The 27,666-nt window shown below is 40.4% G+C and overlaps 1 protein-coding gene across 2 annotated transcripts in view; it reads left to right on the top strand.

The window, feature by feature from the left end:
- LOC126424930 (protein PALS1) overlaps positions 1-27,666 on the top strand; it is a 795,237-nt gene that overhangs the window by 740,316 nt on the left and 27,255 nt on the right. For both annotated transcript variants that reach the window (XM_050087777.1, XM_050087776.1), the window contains exons 8-11: positions 453-695; positions 5,422-5,621; positions 12,048-12,220; positions 24,656-24,820. In XM_050087777.1, coding sequence (XP_049943734.1) covers positions 453-695; positions 5,422-5,621; positions 12,048-12,220; positions 24,656-24,820 — 781 coding nt within the window. The remainder of the gene's footprint in view (positions 1-452; positions 696-5,421; positions 5,622-12,047; positions 12,221-24,655; positions 24,821-27,666) is intronic.

The following is a 27,666-nucleotide window of genomic DNA, read 5'->3' as shown; positions in this document are numbered from 1 at the left end:
TGCCAGATGGAACTAAATTGTTGATCAGTATCCTACGATATCTTTCCTTATCAATGTTCCATTAATTCTCACTAGATCACCAGCTTTATCACCCACAAAACATCCACATCCACACACCGTGACCGACCCTGTCGCACATTGACTCTTCGTACATCCTCCACAAAGTTGACCGACAGCCGTTCGATGGAGGCTTCCAAAGCAGCAGAAAGGGACGGTCAGTTTGATAGGTGAGAGAAGCTTCGGAGGTAAATTTTGCAGAGGAGGACCAGTGCTTGAATACAGTAAGCATTTTTAAATGGGCATAGTTTATGTAGGAATGAAGAGATCTGCACAGTATACAATAGCACGGAAAGCTGCATCAAAGTTGTCTTCAGAATGAAAACAACAACAACAGCAACAACAACAACAGTGCTGACAATTTGGTTTGAGTAACAGCCCTATTTTGGTTCCAGGGTGCCACAGTGAGAAACGAAGGAGAAGCTGTCATCATCGGGCGGATAGTGCGGGGAGGGGCAGCAGAGAAGTCTGGCCTGCTCCGCGAGGGCGACGAGATCCTCGAGGTGAACGGCATTGAGATGCGTGGGAAGTCCGTGAACGAGGTGTGCGACATCCTTGCCGGTATGACAGGCACGCTGTCCTTTCTCGTGGTTGGCAGCAGCAACCAGCCTCCGCCACCACCGCGGGAGACCACCATTGTAAGTGTTCCAGGCTGAGCTCTACTGGTAATACTGCTCTTGCTCTTTATTTATCTAGATCTCTTGTTCTTTATTTATCCATAAACCACTTTCGCACAATGCATTTATTTAGTGTCACAAAAGTTGCTTTTTTATTTTAAATAAAAACTGCTAATAGCACATTAATAGCTGTTCTTGTATCAAGATGTTGCTAGAAAGTTAAGCATCAAACAAAGCGAGTTCATTTTATGCATAAGTAGGTACTATGTTTTACTCATTTTCCTCTCTTGCTTCCCACTCATTAATTAAGGCTAGGCTTTTCATGTAATGATTGAAATACATTTCTTCAATTTTTCTGTCATTGATCAACATCAGATCAGCTGTTCACAACCCAAGTTTTACAGACAAGAAGACAGTATCCTTCAGGAACTAAGTTAATCAGAGAGTGACTGGCCAAATATCTTCACAGATCAAAAGCTAGACAAGGAATGTCGTAGAATTGACACGCAGTGACCATATTTATAATCTTATATTTCCCCAAGAAATTTTTGGAGACACAAACTTTTTAATTACAGTTTCATTACTAGCACATTAATTTGGGTAAAAAAAGTAACTGCCCTATTACAATCAGAAACTGATAATTAAATGCTGAATAATAAAGTTTAATGTGAAACACCTTTAATAAATTTTCAACAATTTCTGGAACATACTGATTACGTGTAACAATGTATGAAGGTTTCAATAAATAACAGCCCACATTTTTTTTAAAAAAAAATCCATTAATATACATAGACAAACGTCCTTGTTGGTGTCTCACATTTTATGTTTGTTCTGTTCACCGGTGAAGTTTCGAATGGTTCTGGCAGATGACAGAGCGATAGCACAGTGTCAAAATGGTGACTACATATGACTCACATTACAAGCAGTGTGCTGTTATTGAATTCTTGTGTGCAGAGAAAGAAACCATGGTGAACGTCCATAAACATCTGTGTGTAGTGTATGGCAATGCTGCAGTTGACAGGAATACAGTTGGCCAATGGGTAAAGAAACTTACAGTCTCAGAAAATGCGGAAACAGAGCTCCATGATCAGCCATGCTGAATCGGACAGCGCCATTATTTGTGCTAACCGGCACATCACAACTTGACAACTGGCTCTACTGTTTGAAGATGACGAGAATGGCAGTCGTGCAGTGAAAAAATGGCTATGCGTACAGGACAAGAGCTTTTACCAGCAGGAATAAATGCTCTTCCACAGCACTGGCGTATGGCCATAGAATGTGATGGCAACTGCGTAGAAAAATAGGACGTGGACAAGACATCTTGATGTATATTGTCACCAAATTCTGACTCTTAACAATAAATATGTTCTGAGAAAAAAATGTGGGGCATTAGTTATTGAACGGCCCTTATAACTGAATACATAAAAAATGTACGCACCAAGCACTGGCGGGAGAACACACATAAAAAAAGTTTTTACGGATGCAAGCTTTCGGAGCCAGTGGCTCCTTCTACTGGCAGAAGGGTTGAAGGGAGAAAGGAGGAGGCTGAAGGAAAAGGACTGGAGAGGTTTAGGAAAAGGGGTAGAGTTTGGAAAAGAACCCCGGGTCAGGGTCGACTTGCCACACAGGATGAAAAGGAAAGACAGATTGTTGGGAACTACACCAGATGAGATTTTTTCAAATCTTGTCCAGTACAGTCCCCAACAATCAGTTTTTCCTTCTCATCCCATCCAGTAAGACTCCCCTGATCTGAGGTTCTGGCTGAGTTTGTCAAACCCTACTCCTTTTCCTAAACCTCTACAGTCCTTTTCCTTCACACCCCTCCCTTCCCGTTGAACTCTTCTGATGGAAGGCGGAGCCACTGACTCTGAAAGCTTGCACACACAAAACTTTTTTTTAAAAGTGTTACTTGGATCATTAGTTCCACCATTTGTTTTCAATTACTATTTTTATAACTACATGTTAAACGTACCTGTTATACTTGGCTATAGCTTAAAAGAAATCCTCTTATTAGTTACAACACACACTGAATGGAAAAAAAAATGCTACATTGTGCTAGCATTGCAGTGTCTGTCATTGAGTCGACACTTCCACTGTTCTATGAATTCTTACCTTTATATGAGGTGTTTGAGAAGAGTAATGAGACTACCAAAGTTTTTACCTTCTTCAAACAATAACACTGTCCCGTTCAAAGAAAGCCCTTCATCAGCTATACGCTGGCAGAGTTAGTTAGTTACGTATTGCATTGCTCAATCTCACAATAACCGTTATGATGTGTAATGTGTCAATTGCATAAGAAATGCACACATGAATCAAGGTTTTTCTGTTTTCTTTTTCATTTTTTTGCTTAAAATTTTTACTGCCTACCCCATTCGCTTAAATGGCACAAAATACATTCGAATTTCATTACTGAGTAAATGTACTGTGAGGCTGTTGTAAGAATTCCAAATTTTTTAAACAGATGCCTACAAGATGTTGTGCCCCCTCACATTTTCTTTTGGGCAGTGAGTACTTTTTGACTAAGTGTTGAGTTACCACAAAATATTATTCTGTATGACATCAAAGAGTGAAAGTATGCAAAGTATGTAAGCTTGGTAATTTCTATATACTCAAAATTGGCAGTTATTCTGATTGCAGAAGTTTCTGAACCTAGTTGCTTTAGGAGATCCAAAATCTGAATTTGCCAATGGAGATTCTCATCTATATGTACACTCAAAAACTTATTGTGCTCTACCTTGGCTACTGACTTCAGTTGATGTGCTATATTTATTGAAGGAACCGTACTTATTGCAGTAGAAAATTGGATGTACTGTATCTTTTCGAAGTTCAGAGCTAGTCCATTCACAGAAAACCAATCAATAACTTTTCCAAAGACATTATTTGTATAATTTTCTATTGGAGTTTCTTTTACTGGATAAATAACAACACTGGTATCGTCATTCCTGGTCTCAGTGGCAGCACTGGAAGCCTTCAACTGGTAGAGCTTGTACATGTCAGTCACATTCTTTTGAATGTTCTCCAGAGTCCTAAAATGGCATCCTTTTGGGAAAAGAAAACACACACAAAGACTTAGATTAGGTGAATGGGACAGGTGAGGGGAGGGGGGGGGGGGGGCTGTGGAAAAAGAGGGATGTCTTTTGAGGTCAAAAATTCTGCGATGGAAGTGGCTGTATGACATCGGGTGTTGTCATGATGGGCAGCACCCACTTGCCTGCAATGTGCAATTCACCGTTTTACTGATTGTTTCAAGGACATCTTTGTAAAACATTTGGTTCACAGTTCATCCTGCAGGAAAAAATACTTTATGCATGACACCCCTGCTGTCAAAAAATCAAATCAGCATTGTTTTGATCTTTGATTTGCTCATTCAGGCTTTTTCCAGTCGAGGAGATGTCTCGGAGTGTCACTCCTTACGTTGCCACTTTGTCATTGGAAATCCTCTCAAGAGGATCAATATAGGCATTTTTTCCACTGTTATTCTTCTCTGTCATGAGGTTTTTCAGTATCATTTAGGCACCAAAGCTTTTGCATAGGCAAAACTTTGGTCAAAATTTGACGTATAGTGAAAGTTTTTTACGAATAACAGGTCACCTGTCATCCTTACTGTTAAATATCAGTCCGGTTTCATGAGAGAGCACACGTGCACAATGTTTTTGTCAGTTTTTGAAGTTGAACGCCTCACTGAGTGAGATTCATCTCCAATGTATTCTCGCCCTTCCGAGTACGATTTATTGCGATGAAAAACTTGTGCTCCCGATAAGGAATGTTCCCCGTAGACCAGTTTCCAGTCTCCAGAGGTCACACCAGTGGACTCCCCAAGTTTAACACAAAAGTTGATGACATAATATCGCTCTAAATTCTACTGTTCCATTTTTTTGACATCAACAAAAACACAACTTCACCGATGGCACTCCCAAAAGTCACGCGAGGGCTCTACAGAGCTCAAACATACAAGGATGAACACACTGGTCTACACAAGTAGAACAGCACAGTGTTGCCAGATAGTTCACAGTGTTGTCAGTCTCATTACTTTTCTCACATACATTGTATTTAGTCAAGAACTTTTCATTGCAAAGGTAGCACCATACTTCACAGAAACTACAGAGCTATCATTACTTCTCCATAGCTCACAAATGACAAGCTGAAAAAGCATAAAACTAACTAATTTATATGTAAATTGATCTCAAATATTTCATGAACCATTTGTTGCAAAATACATAGAAAGCTTGTTGTGAACCAAGTGAAAAAGGGCAAAAGCTTAGAATGCACAGTGTGTGTTCTGGGCTCGCCCGGCTATGCTATTCTTATACTTTCCCTCATATGAAGACTTTGTGCACACCCTTCCTGACAGCTGCTTGTTCTGACCAGATGTGGTTTCCAGAGGACATCCAATAAACAAACAACTTTACCAACAATTACTGGCTAAACCATTGGCTAAACAAAGTTTTGAAGAGAAATTTTAGTCTGCAATTTGTTTTTTCTGCACGCATTTCCATATCATATCAAAAATCACCTTGTATTTTGAGGGTTTGTGTGGAGAAAGACACAATTTTCTGTTTTTCGATCTCGAATCGAAAGAAGAAATTTTGTTTTTCTTGAGACAGTATTATCAAAATACATTTTTCAAAAAGATAGATTAGCAGCAACTCCAACGGTTTATTCTCGTGTCAGTCCAGACCGGCAGGAAAGTATTCCAAGCTACGATTGCTCGAGTAGGTCACACTCGACTGGATGTTTTTTGTGGCAGATCCATATGAAGGCGCACTTCGACTACGACCCTGAGGAAGACCTGTACATCCCGTGCAGGGAGCTGGGAATCAGCTTCCAGAAGGGTGACGTGCTGCACGTTATCAGTCAGGACGATCCCAACTGGTGGCAGGCGTACCGCGAGGGTGAGGAAGACCTCACACTCGCCGGGCTCATCCCTTCCAAGTCCTTCCAGCACCAGTGAGTACAAGGGCACAAAAGACCCCACATATGTGGGAATCTGCTCTCTGTCTGTAATACTTTCCTTGTGCTTGAGTCCGCAGTCATCAGACTTAAGTTAGACCATAGATCATGCTCATGACAAATGTTATGATATGGGGGGGAGAGAGAGAGAGAGAGAGAGAGAGAGAGAGAGAGAGAGAGAGAGAGAGAGAATGTGTGACTAATAATTATTTTTATTAAAAAATTCCTCTATGGTGTAGAAGGACAAACAACTTTTAACTACATCTGAACATTCTTCTGCTACGTGTCAGACGGTTTACTTCCATGCACAGTGTGTCATACAGTAGCTGTATTGTTCACCTATTACCGTGCCAAAAATATTGAGTTGGTGCAGAAATTCGTAGTATTTAATATATTCTTCTTCACTATTTACAACAGTCCACCAATGCTGGGATAGCTTTTCAATTCCACCACTGTAGAAATCACATGGTTTTGAGGCAAAGATCTCATCAAGCACTGTTCAGAGCACATTTTCATCTGGAAAGTTGCTTGATAGCAGGTAGAGAAGGTGAAAATCTGAGGGTGCAAGATCAGGTGAATAAGATGGATGCAAAATGACTTACCAGCCCAACTTCTGTATGCAGAATGCAGGCAGCTGTTATTGCAGAGTAGCATCACTTCACTCAGTCTTTCTGGCCATTGTCGACAGTAATGGTTACATCTTGGGGAAGCAATTCATAGTACACCACACTGTTGCTATTCCACCAGATGCATAACTTTTATCTTTTGTGGATGTGTGCGAGTCTTTGTATGGTGAGTTGCTGCTTTGTTTGGGATCAGTCATTCCTTTCTTTTCCTTATGTCAGTGTAGAGACACCATTCCTCATCATCAGTAATCATACAGGATAGGAATGGTCAGTGTTGTTCATGAGCCAACTGATGACAAGCAAGCAGGGATGCACATATGGCAACTGACTAGTTTTTGTGATCTTGATTAGAGCATGCAGTATCCAAACACCCGATTTTTGAACCTTCTCCATTGCATGCAAATCCCACATGATGATGGAATGATCGCAGTTAATCACTTTTGGCAGTTGTTGAGTTTAATAACATGGATCATTGTGTATTGATGTGTTTAAATGATCTTGATCAAAGCCCAAAGTTCTTCCTGAATGTGGAGAGCCACTGACATCAAACTTACCCTCCTTAAAATGAGAAAACTATTGTCTTGCAATTCTCTGTCCAATGGCATTATCCCTATAAATGGCACAAATGTTTCTAGCTGCTTCCACTGCTGTCACTCCTCTGTTGAAATTAAACAGAGGAATATGTTGGAAATGTTCCAATTTCTCCGCTTGGCACCATACTTTCTGGTGTCCACAGCTTCACTCATTATCTTGAAATTACAAAATAGCAGTATGTTAACTCGAACAGCAAAAGTCAACTAAAAATGAAGAGTGACAGTTGAGAAATAAACCCATAGCAACTGGAATACAAACATGCAGAAATGCTACAAACTTATGCACCGACCCAATATGTTCATTAAAGGGCAACACAGATCATTTTGCCTTCTAGAACTGTATTTGTCAATATCTCTGTTACTCTCAAACTTTGATGGATTGCCGATAACAAATTTCATAAGTGCTTCATCAGGAAAGAGGGAAGGAGAGGGAAAGACGAAAAGACGAAAGGATGTGGGTTTTAAGGGAGAGAGTAAGGAGTCATTCCAATCCCGGGAGCAGAAAGACTTACCTTAGAGGGGAAAAAGGGACAGGTATACACTCGCGCGCGCACACACACACTTATATCCATTCGCACATATGCAGACACAAGCAGACATACGTTACATATGTCTGCTTGTGTCTGTATATGTGCACAAAATTTCTTGGCAGCTTTGACTTCATCTTTACACTGTTTCTCAGAAGCCTCCACCCTCCTCCTATAGTCATCACAAAGCTTCTTTTTCTCTTCTGCACATTTACTACTTATTAATGTTAATTTCTCATTAGTATTCTGCTCTACTTTCTTTATCTTTTCATTACAATCTTTCTCTCAACCTTCTTATTTAATTATGAAAGGCTAGAGCTAACTACCTTAATTTCCTTTTTAATTTATTTCTTCAGTTCATCTTTTAGACTAGTCATGTCAGTTTTAATACTACTATTGTCTACTTTCTTACTCATATTACCCAAACTACTCATAATTTGCCCTAACATTGCTTCCAAATTTTTGTCTGCCATAAACTTTTGCCCTTGCTGACTTTTGCCGTTAGGTTTCTCCTCCTTAACCTTATCGATTTCACCCACTCCAGTACTGTTTTTGTCCATTTTGTTCACATCACCAAACAATGTTTCCACCCTCGGTAGCTGAGTGGTCAGCGCGACAGACTGTCAATCCTAAGGGCCCGAGTTCGATTCCTGGCTGGGTCGGAGATTTTCTCCGCTCAGGGACTGGGTGTTGTGTTGTCCTAATCATCATCATCATCATCATCATCATCATCATTTCATCCTCATCGATGCGCAAGTCGCCAAAGTGGCGTCAAATCGAAAGACTTGCACCAGGCGAGCAGTCTACCCGACGGGAGGCCCTCGTCACACAACATTATTATTATTACCACACAATGTAGCTGACGCTTTAATCATTTCATCTACAATAGGACTTTTGTCCCCATCATTCAAAGTTATGTTCATGTCTGATTTGTAGCCACCATCGTCTACGGAACGGTCGCTTATTGTCTCTTGTCTCCCATCACACCATCTTCTTCATTATGGTCACTCATTATGTATCACTTAATACAAAACAGCTTTTGCAATGAATTACCTTGTTTTTAATCGCTTGTCAGCTCCTGCTCTGCTGTGGATATCTCAATTCGTTGTCTGCTGCAAGTTGTAATTATCTCAGCAAGGCATCTTGTTTATCTTGGTCAGCTGTGTCCACCTGCGTGCTGCTTGGCTGCTCCTGTACTCAATGGCTGCCTCCATAAAACCACTCGCTGACTGGGTGCTGTCCTACTGTGGCTATGAAACCCCAGTGCTGATTGGCTGTAGCATCTTTTCCATTTAAATCCCCTGTAAACCACTCGAGTTCACACTTCACTGTGACAGTTTTGTGAATTCGAGTTTATTGTGCCTACATACAACAGTCCTCACGTTGGGGCACCATATGAGACAGTTTGCCTTCTTTACTTCTTCATTTGTTGTCCTCAGTGTCGATGTACTGCACTGCTACACTAGCTGAAAAATGTGTTGTGGAAGCACAACACTGACTACTTTAAATGATGTAGCCAACAGGTACACATTTGTGTTTCACAGTACTTTACTTTCACTTTTCACAACCCCCCATATACACGCTTGATATGGCCAGTGTGCACTATTGATTAACTTTCAATAAGCCTCATTAATGGTTTTCAGGCAAACATCCACATACTGCTACAATAGTTTACTGTTGAATATCTATGAGCAGTAAAAAATCTAATCACAAAGTTCACAGTTCTTGTGGAATAGAAAGGTACGTACAGAGCAGACACTATCGTCGTTTTAACAGACGGCCTAATATTGCGGTCTTGCAGTAGCATTCTCGCTTCCTGCACCCAGGCTCCCAGGTTCAATTCCCGGCGGGGTCAGCGATTTTTTCTGCCTCTAGAAGACTGGGTGGTTGTTGTTGTTGTTGTGGTTGTTGTTGTTGTTGTTGTTGTTGTTGTTGTTGTTGTCTTCATCATCATCATTCATCCCCATTATGGTCAGAAGAAGGCAATGGCAAACCACCTCCACTACGACCTTGCCTATCGGCAGTGCATGTCTCCCGCATCATTCCCTACACTCCTCAGAGTATGGGACCTCATCATCAATTGTATAACACTTATTTCACAGTTAAGTTGAAGCATTATTGTTGTTCTAACCAACGCAGGTTTCTCGCCTGAAACTCGGCCGTGGACTGACTGTCTCGAGACCAAAAGTTGGGCCCTTATATATCCTCACAATAATACGTACTGAAACTACATATTGTTCGAAGTTTAATTTAGAGAAATTACAATTAAAACTTAACTCATTTGCTTAACTGAATACATCAAAAAATTCATTCCTTTCAACAGTTTCTTCTACTATAAGGGTTAGGCCAAATTATTTGTTTTAATCATGAAATTAACAAATATAGTTATGCAAACAATACTTTTGACAAAAACTGTTAATTACTTTGGAATTAACTAAGGGCTGGCTTTGCTAACATGTTTTTGAATAGAGCCAAACAGATACTTTAAGATTACTATTTGTTGTTCCTCCAAATGTTTATAATTGGCACAGAATTTATATTTGTTTATAAGTCAACAACAGACTTTAAGTTATGAAGCTATTACTGATTTCATCCTATAACAAGAGATACTAACTAGTAAGAGTCGAAATAAATTAGAAAATCAGTTACTTACATAAAACTGTGCACAAAATTAGACCTGATGTTATATTCTTTAAAACTGAAGGCCAATCTTTCTCTGTAATGAAAATGTAGATTATACTCACATATGTTAATGGTAATTAGTTATGAAAAAATTAATTTTAAGAAGGCAGATGACAAAACAAGAGGGGAAGTAAAAATTATCCCAGCTTGCTTCATCACAAGTATGCCAAACTGTTGTAGATATGATACCTCACATTGTCATTATTACACACTTCTTAGCAACAAACACTATTTTCATCAATCACGAGTTACCCCAGAATATGATGCCAAAAGACATTACTGAATGATAATTGGAGAAGTAAGTCAACTTTCTTACATCTGCATGCCCAGAATCTAACATTGTGTTTTTCTTGCCCTTCCATGACAATTATGACCACCATCATAAACACTTACTCTCTCAAACAGTCGTACATTGGTGTTACAGTAATTAATATTACAGCTGTTATCCAAACTGTGGATATTTGTTAATCACAAACTCTTCAAATGCATTGTGAAGCTGTTATTTGTAAGGATAATTTCTTTAACAGCTGTGTTCAAACGGTTTGAAGATGTGCACGACAGAGAAGGCCCCTGCTGTTTTCAAGAGTTCATTTTCTAAAGGATATTGGTGTGTGAAAGTAAACTGACCTCCCAATAGTGTCACCAACAAAATGACATGTAGAAGAAAAGTTACTTGTGATTTGGTAGCATTATCACACTATAGTAATCTGTATCTTAAATTGTGTTTTGATATTTCCCTTCGTATCATCGTCTTCAAAGATAACAGTCAATTCTAGTTCGTTGAAGGCAATGTGAACTGAAAATAATGTAGTAAAATAAAGAGCAGAATTGACATAGTTTTGCTTTATCATCTTCATGTTACACGGTAGTTTTTTGGTTTGCTTCTGCCTGAGTCAGCATTTTTTTCCCCTAGTGTGCACAGCTGCTCAGATTTTTATACAGTGTGTCTCAGGAGGAATACCAAATATTTTAAAAGGTGTTAGTGTACACTATTTTGAACAATACATTCCATATGATGTGTCCAGTTTTTATTGGTCACAGAGGTACAGCTGGTAGAAAGTCACCCAAATAAACATGCACAGAAGGTGTTAAGCAAAGGCAAATAATGAAGGTCAAAGTTAATTTTCGTAAATTCCACCTGCAGCTTGAATGGAGAGAGAGAGAGAGAGAGAGAGTGTGTGTGTGTGTGTGTGTGTGTGTGTGTGTGTGTGTGTGTGTGTGTGTGTGTGTTTGTTGTGCACTTCTGAGGTCATCTTGCCTTTCTTTTATGGGGGCAGTACTGTTCTCAACTGGAACAATCGATTTCTGCCTTGTGTTTACTTTTTCTTCATAGATTTATCTTTCGACTGTACCCACAGGCAAAAATTCCACAGAGGGAGATTCAGGGATCTTGGGGGCCAAGAAACGTGGCTATTACTGCTGATCTGTTTTCTGAGGAATGTTACAAGTTGTGTGAGAAAAGTAATGAGACTAACAGCACTGCAAGCGATCTGGCAATGCTGTGTTGTTCTGCTTGTGTGGACTAGTGTGTTCACCCCTTCCAGATGCACAGCCTGAGATTCAGCTCTGTACAGCCATTTCGTGACTTATGATAGTGCTATCAGTGTTTCTTTGTTGTGTGCTACAAAAATGGAACAGCCAAATTTAGAGCAATGTTACGTCATCAAGTTTTGTATTAAACTTGGGGAATTCAATAATGTAGACTCACACACAACTTGAGACCTTACGCTTAAAAACAAAAATGACATTTGATACATAAATTGATAGCAACTAGAGTGCGAATACCTGAAATGAAAACACATCTCTGTAACGAATAAAACTTGGACACAGTATATAGAATGTTTTATTTGACTTAGTTTGTGCTATTGCTACTAAAATGTACTGTTCCTCCTAAAACACCCTGTATATCATTAACACTGTTTCCTGTTGACGGGAAAACCCTGTCACTACCTTTCTCTCGGAGAGTTTAGTAAGGGAGCCTCTGCCCTTTTGCAGACGTGAAACAATGAAGCAGACGATAGCCGGTGACCGGCTGACAAAGGAAGGCAAGTCAAAGAAGGCAAGCACGCTCCTCTGTGCCAAGAAAAACCCCAAGAAGAAGAAAAAGAAGCCTTACGGTTCCAGCTACACTGACGGAGGCTACCCACTCTACGCGAGCGCTACCGATGGTACGTGCCTCTTGCAATTTTACATAAAAAGTTCTGCATATCACATGAGAATTCCGAATGTATTTATTTTTTCTTGCTTGTGATACACTCATCTTGCACATTTGTCTAAATAAATACTTAAGTAGGTGATGGATGAATGTAGTTAAGGCAGTTGTATGCAAATAATTTTCGATACTGTCTTCAGCATATGCTAATGTAGAACTGAAAGGTGACTTGTCATACAGCAACAAATAACAACAAAAATAGTTTTTCAAATGAGCTTGAGGATACTGATGTACTGCAAACATCACAAAATACTAAAAGTTTATTGGAGGAGTGTGTGATGTTGGAGAGGTAATATGAAACACAGGCAGGAAGTAAGTGTACTACATTTTCATATTTTTCTTTTTTTAGAAAAAGTATATTTGAAAAAAAAAAGTTACAAGAAATTGTTGATACACTTGTTGACTATTTTTCCACATAATCGCCATCCTGTTCAGTGCATGTGGTGAGCCATGGCTTCTTCTCCCACTTCTGAACCTCTTTCTGCACCAGTTCGACAGCTGAAAATTTAATAAAACTCATATATGTCTTCAGGGAGGTGAAGAGATGATAATCTGTAGGTGCCAAGGTGAGGGGCATATTGGGGGGGGGGGGGGGGGGTGTTCAAAACATCCCAACCAAATAAGTCTATGAGCAACTTGGTGGCTAAGACTGTTCGAGGACGGGTGTTTTCGAGCAATGAGCACACTCCTCTTGTCAGTATTCCCCTACTTTTGTTTTCAATGCTCCTTTAGAGTTTTTTTAGAGTCTCATAATATACTTTGCATTGATGGTCTCCCCCTGAGACAGAAGTTTGACCAAAATAGTGCTTTTTTTAATCCCAAACACTGAGGCCATGATTTTTTGCCTAAAATGGTGGTTTTGAATTTTTTGACTGCTTGCGAAGGAGGAAGGAAGAACATGGCTCTATATAATTTTGAAAAGGCGAGTGCATAATGTGATCAATCAGTTGCATTATGCTGTTTGATTCACTTAGTGTCAGACTTCATTTCTGAGAGACTGCAAGCTCACTGGGGCACGATAAAAGATCTGCTAACTTACTAATCAGTGTTTGGATCGTGCCAGTGGCAGAGACTCTACGCCAGTTCTTTCACATTTATTTCACGAACAGCTGCAAACAAAGTTGATAATTACTAGATGTTAATGCAAAAGGGTATATGTGGTTTGTTAAATAATTAAATCTGAAAGGTATTAATTTAAATATGTGTAAACATATTCACATTTCTTAAGAGCCAACAAGATAGAAGCTTACACAGCGAAAGCTTAAGAACGAGAGACAATGCAAAACTGCAAGGCATCTTGCTGGCTGCAGAAAACTGTGAAGGCTGTGCCTTCACTTATTATCTTAAAAAAGTATTACAATTACTTATTAATACATCTGTGGACTCTCAGATCCGTACATTTCATGTATCATAAACATAAAGAAAGAATAACTTTTTGGGGGTCTTACAGATGCCACTGTGATGACTGTCTCTTTGTCTCAGGCATGTCATCAGCCAGCCATGTTTCATCTCCAGTTACAACAGAGCTCAGAAAATTCTCACCTTCCAATTCAAATTGTTCGAGAAACTCGCAGGTGCTACTGTCCCAATTTTTGTTGTGTTGCTCTGTTAGCTGTTTTGGGGCCCATCTTGTGCACAGTTTTTGGTATCCCAACATTTCTGTGAGTGTCTTGTATAAAAGAGTTTTAGGAAGTTGTGTAAATATCACATAAATTTCATCCAATGTCAACTGGTGATCTTCACAAAAATTTGCACTGACTCATCAATCGGAATGGAAGGTCTTTCACTCCTCTGTTCATCACGAATATTGGCTCTGCCTCCAATAAACTCCCTGCACCACTTAAACACACTTGTTATGTTCATGAAACTTTTGTGATAATTATTTTGCTTTGAAAAAAAATTTTGGTAGGTGTTATTCCTTCCACGAGTAGGAAGCAAATCGTAGCACGTGTCTCGCACTTGAAGCAAATCGTAGCACGTGTCTCGCACTTGGCAGAATTTCTGACTGTCATCTTTCACATGACTGGACACTACAATGTGAGTTTACATACTATTGTGTTCCTGCAATGTTCACTGCAGTCAGGGAATCCCCCTCTGCCACTTCATGTTGCCAACCTTGAGAAAAACAAACACAGCCTCTTGTAGTCACAGTAAACTAACTTTCTGAACATGCCTCATAAAAATACATGAACATTGCCTACCTCACATTAGTCCACTGAATACACTTATGAGATGAAACTAAAATGAAATAAGGCTAGCAAAATCTTCTTTTACCAGGTGACAGCAATCGTATGATTGTACTAAAGGTGATCCGGAATATCCTGCAAATGTGAGTGGGTTTGAGAAATACATACTAATAAGGATCTAAGTGTGAAGGCACGTAAGAGCTTTGGTCAGCAAAGCATAGCAGAATCAAAGGAATAGGAAACTGGTAGTAGTAAAACAAAGAAGCTGAAAACTGAAAATGTGGAAGCAACAGCAAGGCCAACATTTTAAGAAAAGGATTTCCAAAATGAAACCACAGAATATATTTCTTTTCCTTATCTCTATATCTGCATCAATTTCATTCTTCTTTTTTATCTGCTTTTCTCTAGTTGTTAACTTTTCTGGCTTGTCACTTTACACTTTTATGTGTATCCTTTGCAGTCTGATAAGAAAAACTTCCTTATATTTATCTGAGTGATGTAATATGATTGTAGATGCTGAAGTATTTAACTGTGGTACTTCATCTTTACCTTGCACATAATGAGGAAAATAAAAATATAGAGAAACAGGGACATGACAGGGCTGACAGATGTTACACTCTGTTTAATGTTCCTCAGCTCGAGTCATTTTCAGTATGCTTTTTATACCAGTTATTTGTAGGGTAGTGTCCACTAATAAAATGCTGAATAGCAAGTTACAAACTTTTGAATATCAAGTGTTTCATCAACTAAAACTATACTTTACAACCACACAAAGGTGCTTGTTGTTATACTGTATGTTAACATTTCACCTCATTACTTGTGTGGGCAAAGACTGGGTTGGGAGTAACTTGCGCTACATGCGTAGTGTACACTGGATGCATGATTGATGATAAAATATTTCGATGAAAGATGCAGAATAAGATAAAATACAGAATATAATAAAACAAAACATAAAACCACAACAGATAACTTGTATCATCGTATCCTGTTGCCCAAATTAGCAGACCATTCGATGCAGGATGGTGCAGCATTGCAGAATTCAGCCAGGCTACCCTGATAGGCTCTTAGTTCACAGTGCTGGGCAATGATTGAGCAGTTTGATTTGGAGTCCCACCGTTGCAGGAAGGGCTCGGTTGCTTTGCTTACTTGTGGAGATAGTGTGCACATATTCTGTGTCTCATTCAAAGTCCGCTTAGGCTTTTCGGTATCTGATGTGGAAGCTCAAAGTCATCAAGTTTATCTGCCGGATCAATACTGTTGCGGTTCTCGGGGGAGGCACTTTCACTCCAGCACTTGGGTCATTTAGTATCCTTGCTGAAACTAGTAACTACCAGTTGTTGAGCCACTCCCAGAGGGTGGTTTCTAGAGCAAAGTCAAGTTGTTTCCAAAATTGGGGCATCTTTGTTGATGAAAAGAAGAAAATCGCATGTTACTTATATTCCCTTACCAAAGCTTCCTGTCTCCATAGGGAAGATGAGGCTATGTGACTAAGTGTTGGAAGCCAGTACAGTGGCATAGTCTTTGAACATCTATTTAAAATCCTGATAGCAGTGCTGAGCTGGGGGTCAACCTTCTTTACATGCTAACTGGTTAACCACACTGGTGTGCAGCACTCAACTATGCTGAGTGCAGAGGTTCGTAGTGTATCAGCTGTGACTACTTGGACCTCTTGTGTATGATACCTGCTCGTATGGCACAAAGAGCACTCTAGTGTATTCGTGCAGTTTCTGAAACTTTTTTAACCCATTACCACCAAACTTTTTTTTAAATATATAATATAGTAGTGTCAAATAACATAAATAATTCCTTTGAAAAATAAATAAAGTACTCAGATGAACAGAATCGCTTGATCTATGTGAGTTTATACAAAAACAAAGATGAGGTGACTTACCGAACAAAAGCGATGGCAGGTCGATAGACACACAAACAAACACAAACATACACACAAAATTCAAGCTTTCGCAACAAACTGTTGCCTCATCAGGAAAGAGGGAAGGAGAGGGGAAGACGAAAGGAAGTGGGTTTTAAGGGAGAGGGTAAGGAGTCATTCCAATCCCGGGAGCGGAAAGACTTACCTTAGGGGGAAAAAAGGACAGGTATACACTCGCACACACGCACATATCCATCCACACATACAGACACAAGCAGACATATTATATTGAAATATGTCTGCTTGTGTCTGTATGTGTGGATGGATATGTGCGTGTGTGCGAGTGTATACTTGTCCTTTTTTCCCCCTAAGGTAAGTCTTTCCACTCCCGGGATTGGAATGACTCCTTACCCTCTCCCTTAAAACCCACTTCCTTTCGTCTTCACACATACAGACACAAGCAGACATATTATATTGAAATATGTCTGCTTGTGTCTGTATGTGTGGATGGATATGTGCGTGTGTGCGAGTGTATACCTGTCCTTTTTTCCCCCTAAGGTAAGTCTTTCCGCTCCCGGGATTGGAATGACTCCTTACCCTCTCCCTTAAAACCCACTTCCTTTCATCTTCCCCTCTCCTTCCCTCTTTCCTGATGAGGCAACAGTTTGTTGCGAAAGCTTGAATTTTGTGTGTATGTTTGTGTTTGTTTGTGTGTCTATCGACCTGCCATCGCTTTTGTTCGGTAAGTCACCTCATCTTTGTTTTTATATATAATTTTTCCCACGTGGAATGTTTCCTTCCATTATATTGAGTTTATACAAACATTTAGATGAAGATTTTTCTGTTGAACATTCACTTTCAGAAGTAAATTATTACAATTTTAGTATTTGTAAAAGTAAATTACATATACTAAACAAAATTATACATATTCGTAATATTGCTCATTTTTATTATATTTTTGTGTTACAAATATCTTTCAGTTGTAGGAGAAAAAAAGCTTTATACTTTTAAAATTTACTTACATATATTTGTCACTATAAAAACCAATTACTTTCAGTTCCAACCACCTATTTGTGTTCTCATGTCGTTCCATCTTATTTTGTGTGGTAAGGTTCAAAGCAGTTGCGACAAAGGGTAATGTTACATTTCATACAAAATATCAGTGGTCTGCCTTTGTGACCAGCAAACTGACAGTGTCTTTGGGGATTACTTCTTGACACAGAGTGGTCCTTTCCACCATATCTCACTTCATGCAATGCTCTTATCACTGTTGATAAGGGATGTTCCACTCTGTGACTGGTAGCCATTTTCAGACACTGGACAGCCAGATATCATCCGTACTGCAATGAATTCAGAGATCTCGGTCAATGTGTCGTGTGGTATACGGTTTTTGTAAAGAGAGCTCTGTACTATTTCTTGCTGCATAAAGAAGTGGCACATGTCCTGATGAGCCGGTTGTGATTGTCTACTTCTCCCGTATGTATATTGTAATTCTTGACAAGCTGTGGCTCTTAAATGTTGGTTTTCTGCTTAGCTATTCCACCTACTTGCAGAAGTGAGTACAGTACCAAAATTGATGCCAATACACACACATTTATTATAATTCCATTTGGCCATCTGTACACACAAACATTTTCATTGTCTTCATCTATCAGTCCTTCAAAATTGTCATTGTTTATAATGCATAAAACTCCATCCATTGTAGTGCCTTTGAATACTACATCATAGTTTGCTTGTATTACTGAATAAAGTAAACTTCACGCACCAATTCCACTACTAGAACTGAATGCTGTTCTACTGTTGTTTTATTACAGGTGAGTCAGCAGATGATACTGTTCTCTCCCAGTCATCTAAAAATTGATCGTTTGTCTTATTGCTAAACAACAATGTAGACCAATAATGGTAAACTATTTACTTGCAGAATTATTATATGAGCCTTATCCTGCACGACCAGAGTCAACAGATACTAAAAAGTAACAGATAAACATAGGTAGGATATACAAAGTAACTTGCTGCATTTGGGCTGATGTGATTCATTTTAAAATATGAGAAAAATCTCATTTTTGTATGTTCACTGATAAAAAAAGATACAACAATTACTGTCAATAATGTAGGTTTATAATACAATAACTGTAATTCAATATAAATTATCCCAGTATTAGTAATAAAATTTAAAAAAACAGCAAAGTCTATAAATAGATCACTGGAAGCAATCTTTTGTGAAATTTTAGATGCCAGTGTGCTAGGTGATTGGGGACTGGTAGGGCAAGGTCATCACATAAGTACTATTCGTACAATCGATGCTTTTATTAAAATAACCAGCACTGTGCTCACGAATAACAAAATACAAAATGGGCCGTAGGATTAAAATACAATTATAAATGCCAGCAGATGTCCAATTAGCTTCCTTTCACAATTATCTGAATGTGGGCTGGACTTGAACCCTGCACTAGCTCACTGCACTGGATGTGTCATTCTACACAAGATCTGCAGAATAGCGCAGCCACTGGTACACATTTGACAAACATACAACAATCACCAAGTCACAAAGAGGGCAGCTCTTCCAAGTTCCACAAATTATACATTTCGTGTGTGTGTGTTGGGGTTTATGGGCGCTCAACATCGAGGTCATTAGCGCCCTGACACACAGTAAAAGGAACGAATGTGGAGAGACCTAATGAAACTGAAAAACACACTCAAAGCAGGAAAAGAGGGAAAATACGACCTGAGAAGGTAAAACCTAAGGTAAGGGATAACATAGCGACAAGGATGACATAGGAAACCGTCAGTGTCTGGCCACTTACATAAAATATGGGCGAGCTTGTCACACAGGAAACAAGTTAAAATCCCCTCCCTAAAATCTTTGTAAAAACATTCGACATGGCACAGAACTTTAAAACTTTAACCACATTCGTCCGAGTGTTGCCTAAAAGAGTTGGCAGGTCCGCTGGCAAGGCAGCCGCGGCCCGCTGGTCAGAAAATAAAACGCAATCCAATAAAACGTGGCGCACAGTGACCTGGACGCCGCAAGCACCACACAGTGGAGGGTCCTCCCGCCGGAGCAGGAAGCCATGCGTCATAGGGCTGTGGCCAATTCGAAGCCGAGTGAGGAGAACCTCATCCCGTCGATGGGGCTGAAAGGAAGTACACCACACACGCGTTGTGGGCTTGACTAGACGGAGCTTATTGTCAGTCACGTCCAGCCACTCGTCCTCCCACCGACACATGACTCGGGAGCTCAACAGCGAGGTGAGTGCATGCAGGGGGATAGCACACTGAGATACGTGTGGATCAAGACACGCTTCCTTGGCTGCGAGATCTGCCCTGTGGCCAGCCCCAAGACACATATTTTATATTTAAAATAACTTTTCATGGTGCTGATAAATAATCTAAAATCCACAATTAAGAAAAGGAGCAAATTAAAATAATAGTACTTATATCTGATGGCGATAGCTGTTGACTACTCAATAAAAACCACCGACAACAGGACCTGATAAACCCAATAAGAGTGTGTAATACAGCTAGTTTCAAACTTGGAAGACACAGTGCTGAACATGGAAGCTTAATCAAATAAAATTAAGCAAATGTACAGCATAAATTAAAACAAGTTAAAAGAAATTCACACAATAAAAATCTTAAAATCAGATGCTTTCGCTGAGCAAGCTCACACCACCTGGACCACTCAACTTGATTCTCCCCCTCCACCACGGCACTGAGACCGATAAATGAGCGGTTTAAACATTAAGACAAAATACATTTAATTCTGATATGTGATAACAAGAAGGAATTAACATGTGGAAGACATTTAATATGAAACAATGAATAATCTACTCTTTCCGAGTCTATCGGAACTGATGACGAACACACAGTAATGAAATCGACAGCAATTCGATGGGGAGTAAGGCCTGGGAAAAACAAAAAAACAGCTCAAAATGTGTGTTAATGTCAGCTTTGTGGAACAAGCACACAGAAACAGGCAATGTTCTGAAGTGTGCTCACTGAATTTAGTTCTTTTTGACTGAATACGGGCTATCCCAAATGGCAACAGGTACACCAATCTTCCTTCGGCCACACCTCGATGATTCCCTCACTTAACGCATGGCTGCCACTTTGCCTCCTGCCCGTATGCTCACACAAGTTTGACACCTGCCGTGAAGGCTCCTGCCTAGCTCGTCTGCTCAAAGTGGAGATGACAGACACTCTTGTTGCCAGCAGAAACTTCCTTCTCGACTGCCAGTCGAGCCTGGCACACCTGTAAAAGCTCAGAGCTTGCTGCCAGTGCCCTCCGTGACACCGTGCACAAATCTGTTGTTGGGTATCAGTCAAAGAGCACAACTGAGTGCAATATCGATGTATTCTTGTAGTTTCTTCCCGTACTCCCTCACGACGGATATGCTGTCACAGATAATCATGTCATCTACAAAATGTTATAATTTATGTTAAGTGCTAAGTTGTTAATACATTACCCCAGTAGGAACCAATGACCTCGAAGTTTGGTCCTTCCCCCCCTCTTTTAAACCAACCAACCAACATTACCCCGAACAGTACCTGTCCCTCCACATTTTTCACACCACTAAAAATTGCTTCTCTGCTGTGGCCCAGACAACGCACTAAAAGTGTAGTAGTCCTTAAGCCTGGCTAGGTATTTTACATGAATGTATTTTCAGTTAACAGTGGCAACGGTCTTTTAATGTTATCAATTTTATTTTGAAGCCCCTCCATCTTCTTGTACAATGTTCACATCACACGTTTACGTTAATACAGGCATCAGTTCAACAAACTTGTTATAGGATGGATCAACAGGAACAAGAAAAGAAGAGAATTCAGGCCATCCAACAGATGGAAACTCAAGAACTGCCCTGAAATGATTAAAGAATGAGGCAGTCAAAACAGACTAAATCTGTGCAAAATTGCTGACGCCTGTTTTACACAAGGAGCAAACCTGTAATTGATTGACAACCAGTTGCATGAATTGCGGCCGTTTATAGTGTGAATGGGCTCACTGTTATGATTGTGTTAGTAGAGATGTGCGTTAAATCTAGGGATGAAGAAATAGAGCCAGTTCTAAATTAGGTACTAGTGGCCTCACTGCACATGTGCGAGCTAGTAGCTGTCTGCTGTGGTCACGTCTCAGCAGAGTGCTGAGTCTGCCATATTGCTGTCTGGTGCACTACTGTATGTTGAGTTTTGTTTCTCTTTATGGTTGTTCTGTTATCACGAGGAACTTTCTGAGCAAATGAGTAAAGAGCACTTTTCGTAAATATTTTCATGGAACTTTTTAAATCCTTGTAAATTTCACAAATAATTAATGATACGCTAATGTGACTTTGCTACTGGTATGCTAATAGCAGTACACTGTGTGTATATTTATCATTTAAACACACTGTGACAAGATCTTGTGTGAGTTTATAGTTCAGGCCTAGTTCACTTGGAGTGCTTCAGTAGACTATAATCTTTCTTCGCCACTTTTGTTCATCATGTAAAAAGGACTTAAAACAGGGTGGTCAGAAATTGGAAGAGCTCTAGATTGGCCTTGAAGAGGAGAAAATGGTGCAACATTGGAAGGAAGGAATTACATGCACACACTATAAGAAAATAGGTCAAATGGTGTGTGTAAAGTATCAAGGATTAACACTTATAAACTTGCGGTGTAAGGTGTTCGTGAGCCTCCTTTTGACTACATCCACCCAATTGTCCTGAGAGAAACAGTTCCGTACCGACATGGATTTCTACCAGGGAAGTCATCAGTAGACAGATTTTTCACTCTGCGACAAATCTTAGATAAAAAAAATTTAATTTGGCACACACCAGCTGTTCATTGACTTTTAATCTGAATATATTAGTATGAATAGAGAGAAATGATACATCACCCTGAGATAAATGGGAATGCCTTAGAAGTTGGTGAGGATGACTGAGCAATGTGAGAAGTAGATTTAGGGTTTGAGGAGTACTGTTGGAGCAGCTGGATATTCACTGAGGAGGATGTCCTGGCTTGTCTCCTTTTTAATATAACTCTATAACATGTGACATGACAAGCTAACTTGCTACCCAGGGGGTGATCTTCCATAGGCCAGTGAAAATATTAACCTCAATTGATGATGCAGACATACTGACAACATTTCTGATAGCAGTGGAGTCCTTTGCTGTGTTAGAACATGCTACTAAGGACATGGGGTTGACAATCAAAAAGTCTAAAACAAAATATGTGGCTTGTTAAACAGCACACACGAGAAGCACTTCAAAGTCAGTAACTGTATCTGGTTGTCCATATACTGAGGAAGTTCAAAGACATAGGCTCGACTGTGACCAAAGACAGTGTTACCACATGCAGAATTAATTGGTGGCTAGCGGTAGTCGACAGAGGCTATTTTTCCCTTTTGAAACTACTTTCCTCGAGGCTCTTGTCTTAAACCAATAAATGAATCATCTACAAAATGTGTGAGACTAGTGTTCAAACATGCCTCAGACCCTTTGTCACTAACAGTAAGGGTTACACCTTTGATAGGAGGTGCTCCATAGAATAAGGCCTTGCTGCAAAGGAGGGAGTTGCAATTTCAGCAGCATAGTGTAAAAAAAAAGGTAATGTCATTGAAGAAACAATACTGCACAAATGAGTCTCTCTCGATTTGCTGCACAAATGCAAAACCGTGCAAAGCCACGGCACATTCACTACGTTTACATGTGACACATCTTCTGAAAGACAAAAACTGAATTTCGGAAACCATTTTTTGCTATTGTGTTTATATGTTAAGGTCTGAGGTGGATTTGCTAGCAGAGTTAATTATGGTGGCTGGAAAACAGCTGTTACAGTCTCTAATTTAGTCAGTACAATCTCTATTTCTCTTCAGTCAGACAAGGTATAAACAGCTTCCGTCTAATATTTCTACTTAGCCTTCACTGTACAGAAAGCCACTCTGTCCATATTGCGTGAAAATTTTTAAAAACAGGACAAAAGCTGACAGCCCAAGCACATTTCAGAACCAGTTGCATTTGCACTGGAACAAGAATCGATTTCAGAAATGGAAAACCAGCAACTAGAAGCGGACTTTCAGAATTAATTTTGAAGTTTTTACACACCAAACCAAAAGTGGTATTGGGAAATCAGTTTGTGAAATCCAGTTTTGGGAGCCATGTGTAAACAGGGTGATTTTTATGTATGTCTTTCTATTGGAAAACACTTCTCGAGTCACAGTTGCAGTTGACGGAAATAGAATGCATTTTACAAGACCATACCAACGTTGCTCATTTGAAAGTAGTGTAGGAAAGTGGAGATTTGTTTTTGAAAGAGCCTGACAGCTGCTAACTACAGCAGCAATCACTGATTATATGCATGTCTTCCTGCATTTCAATACAATTTTTGTTACCGTTTGGGGGCACATCATTCTATAGTAGTGAAACATGAACTGTGGGAAAACTGGAATGGAAGAGAATCAAAGCATGTATGTGGTACTACAGGAGAATGTTGAAAATTAGGTGGACTGATAAGGCAAAGGGAGGCTGAAATGGCATGGAAAGAAATATATTGAAAACACTGACAAGAAGGAGGGACAGGTCGATAGGACATTTGTTAAGACAGTAGGGATTAACTTCCCTTTTACTAGAGGGAGCTGTAGAGATAAAAACTGTAGAGGAAGGCAGAGATTGGAAGACATCCAGCAAATAATTGAGAATGTAGATGGCAAGTGCTACTCTGAGATGGAAAGGTTGGCACAGGAGAGGAAGTTGTGGCGGGCCACACCAAACCAGTCAGAAGACTGTTGGCTCAAAAAAAAAGGGTGGGGGAGAGAAGAGAGAGAGAGAGAGAGAGAGAGAGAGAGAGAGAGAGAGAGAGAGAGAGAGAGAGATGATGATGATGATTGAAAATCTATAATTCCCTGGTAATAGCAGCAGGAGTAAAGCATACCAACTGGCTAAAATCTGGAAGATTCGAAAAGTACATTATGCAATATTGCCTCTTCAATGGTGCCATCTTGATTATTGTCTGCCATCCATGGCCATGACCTGATTGTTTCCAGAATGTAAAATAACAAGCAGATGGAATGGTTTAACAGTGCCTACCTTCCAAAGGCGAAATTTTGAGAACTGTCAAAGTTCCGTCTTCTCCTTACTGTATAGTTTCCTGAATAGAGTTTTCCTTTTGCTTCAAAAATATTTGGAACCCAGGAGCATCTAGCTACTTGCTACGAAAATGTGACCAATGGAGCAGAGCTATTATTCTGATTTTGGCAGTTTTGAAGCATATGTTTCTGGGTGCTTGTGGCCTCAGCAATTTTTCACCCTCTGTGCTTTTTATTTTTATTTTCTCTGAGTCACTTTCTTTCTCTGCACTCTGCAGATTACGAGTCAGACGAGATCCTGACGTACGAGGAGGTGGCGCTGTACTACCCGCGGACGACGCACCGCCGCCCCGTCGTGCTCATCGGGCCGCCTAACATCGGCCGCCACGAGCTGCGCCAGAGGCTCATGGAGGACTCGGAGAGGTTCGCGGCTGCCGTCCCACGTGAGTACCTCCCCTCGTAATCCTGCTGTCTGGTGCCGGATGTTACTCGGCGTCGTTTGTCAAATCGGTGAACGAAGAATTTGTGCTGTTAAAAATGGAAATAATATAGGTATGTCAGTTGAAAATACAAATAGCTTTAACCGGCCACTTTTAGTACACAGGGTGCTTGAAAAATAGAGAACATAATCCACATATGTAGACAATAAAATGAGTTGAGAAAAATAAATGTACCGAATTGCTCGGTTTCCGATAGGGTCTTCAAAAACAGTGACGTACACTGGAATGTATTTTTTTTTTTTCCAGCAATTAATTGCCTTCACAGGTGATCATCAAAATGTCCACTTCTTGGTCAAATACGTGCCTCACACTGACGTCTTGTGGCCCTGCAAACGTAATCCCAGATTGCGAGAGTACTGCTTATTTTGTCACAACCTGCTACAGTTTGATTCCGAAGGGATTCTGTGTCAGATATCAGAGATTTATATACCAATGATTTCAAATGGTCCTGCAAGTAGAAACTGATAGGATTCAAATAAGGTTGTTATCAATGGAGAGACGTCTACAGACGTTAAAGTAACCTCTGGCGTGCCACAGGGGAGTGTTATGGGACCATTGCTTTTCACAATATATATAAATGACCTAGTAGATAGTGTCGGAAGTTCCATGCGGCTTTTCGCGGATGATGCTGTAGTATACAGAGAAGTTGCTGCATTAGAAAATTGTAGCGAAATACAGGAAGATCTGCAGCGGATAGGCACTTGGTGCAGGGAGTGGCAACTAACCCTTAACATAGACAAATGTAATGTATTGCGAATACATAGAAAGAAGGATCCTTTATTGTATGATTATATGATAGCGGGACAAACACTGGTAGCAGTTACTTCTGTAAAATATCTGGGAGTGTGCGTACGGAACGATTTGAAGTGGAATGATCATATAAAATTAATTGTTGGTAAGGCGGGTACCAGGTTGAGATTCATTGGGAGAGTGCTTAGAAAATGTAGTCCATCAACAAAGGAGGTCGCTTACAAAACACTCGTTCGACCTATACTTGAGTATTGCTCATCAGTGTGGGATCCGTACCAGGTCGGGTTGACGGAGGAGATAGAGAAGATCCAAAGAAGAGCGGCGCGTTTTGTCACCGGGTTATTTGGTAACCGTGATAGCGTTACGGAGATGTTTAATAAACTCAAGTGGCAGACTCTGCAAGAGAGGCGCTCTGCATCGCGGTGTAGCTTGCTCGCCAGGTTTCGAGAGGGTGCGTTTCTGGATGAGGTATCGAATATATTGCTTCCCCCTACTTATACCTCCCGAGGAGATCACGAATGTAAAATTAGAGAGATTAGAGCGCGCACGGAGGCTTTCAGACAGTCGTTCTTCCCGCGAACCATACGCGACTGGAACAGGAAAGGGAGGTAATGACAGTGGCACGTAAAGTGCCCTCCGCCACACACCGTTGGGTGGCTTGCGGAGTATCAATGTAGATGTAGATGTAGAAGGTGAGCACGGAGGCCACTGGGTCATCTCGACCCATCTGTCGATCGGGGAATGTTCGATCTGAGCATCTGCGAGCCGTACGGCTGAGCATACAGAAGTGGCACCGAGTAAGAACTGAACTTTTAGACGGTTGATCTGTGAAGTATCTACAAAAACATGAGGTATGGCATTTTCTGGAAGTTTTTGTATGCCTCCCCCATAGTCTGTTTGAGTACGTGGAGTCCAACTAATGTCACCAATGATACCATCCCTCGTGTTGTGGTAGGAATGCACTTGAGATGAGATGGAACAACTGCATATGGGTTTTCATATTCCCATATATGCTGATTGCATAAGTTTGTAATACCACTTCATGTGAACTGTGCTTCATCTGTAAATAATAGTAAGCCAAGAAACTTCTAATTTTGTATCACACTGCTGCGAGAACCACTGGCAAAACGTAATATGTGCAGAGTGATATGCCGAAGACAGGGCATAGTGATGTGATGATAAGGATAGAATTGTTGCTCTTGCATGTCACCCAACAGTTGTGTCGGGAACACTCACTAGTTGAGAACATTCACTACTAAACGGTAACCTTTGCAGATAGGAGAAGTTGTGTGCAGTTGTGTGCACAGAATCCAGGATCTCCTTCTCTACATCCGGAGTTGTAGATCTTGCTCATCCCTTCTCCAAACCATGAAATGTAAATTTCCCATGAGCACACAGACAGTGATGGTGAGGTTCAAAGGTCTTCTGAAAAGGATATCTTCACTTCGGGTATCACTCTTGGCACAAAAAATTAGCCAGCACGTCCACATCTATACTCTGCACATCACTGTGAAGCACAGCAGAGGCTGCGTCCTATTGTACCAGGCATTAGGATCTCTTCTCATCCCATTCACATATGGAGTGCAGGAAGAATGATTGTTTAAATGTCTCTGCAGTGCTATAATTATTCTAATCTTGTCCTGACGATCCCTATGTGAGTTATAAGTGGGGTGGTGCTGTATACGAGGGGGGGACCCAAAAGTAACAGGAATTGGACTGGGAGGGGGGGGGGGGGGATGGGGAGGGAAGTGCGGGAACCCGCTGTTCGACCAAGTGTCCATTACTGTCACACCACCTGAGTCAGTGTGCTAAGTTGTGTCACTGTGAGTGCATCGGTTCATCAGTGAGAGCTTTTTTTTTTAGTAAAACAACTTTTTCCGTTTCACCAAAAACATGATGGCAGATTGGCAAGAGCAACACGTGGCTGTGAAATTTGTTTGCTATTGGGGAAATTGGCCGTGGAAACTATAGCAGTGCTTAACACTGCTGATGGGGATGCTCCTCTAAGTAAAACCATAGTCTACAGCTGTTTTCATGTT

Source organism: Schistocerca serialis, chromosome 10, assembly GCF_023864345.2.
Source record: "Schistocerca serialis cubense isolate TAMUIC-IGC-003099 chromosome 10, iqSchSeri2.2, whole genome shotgun sequence".
Classification (NCBI taxonomy): Eukaryota; Metazoa; Arthropoda; class Insecta; order Orthoptera; family Acrididae; genus Schistocerca; species Schistocerca serialis.
This window is presented reverse-complemented; position numbering and strand designations above follow the sequence as displayed.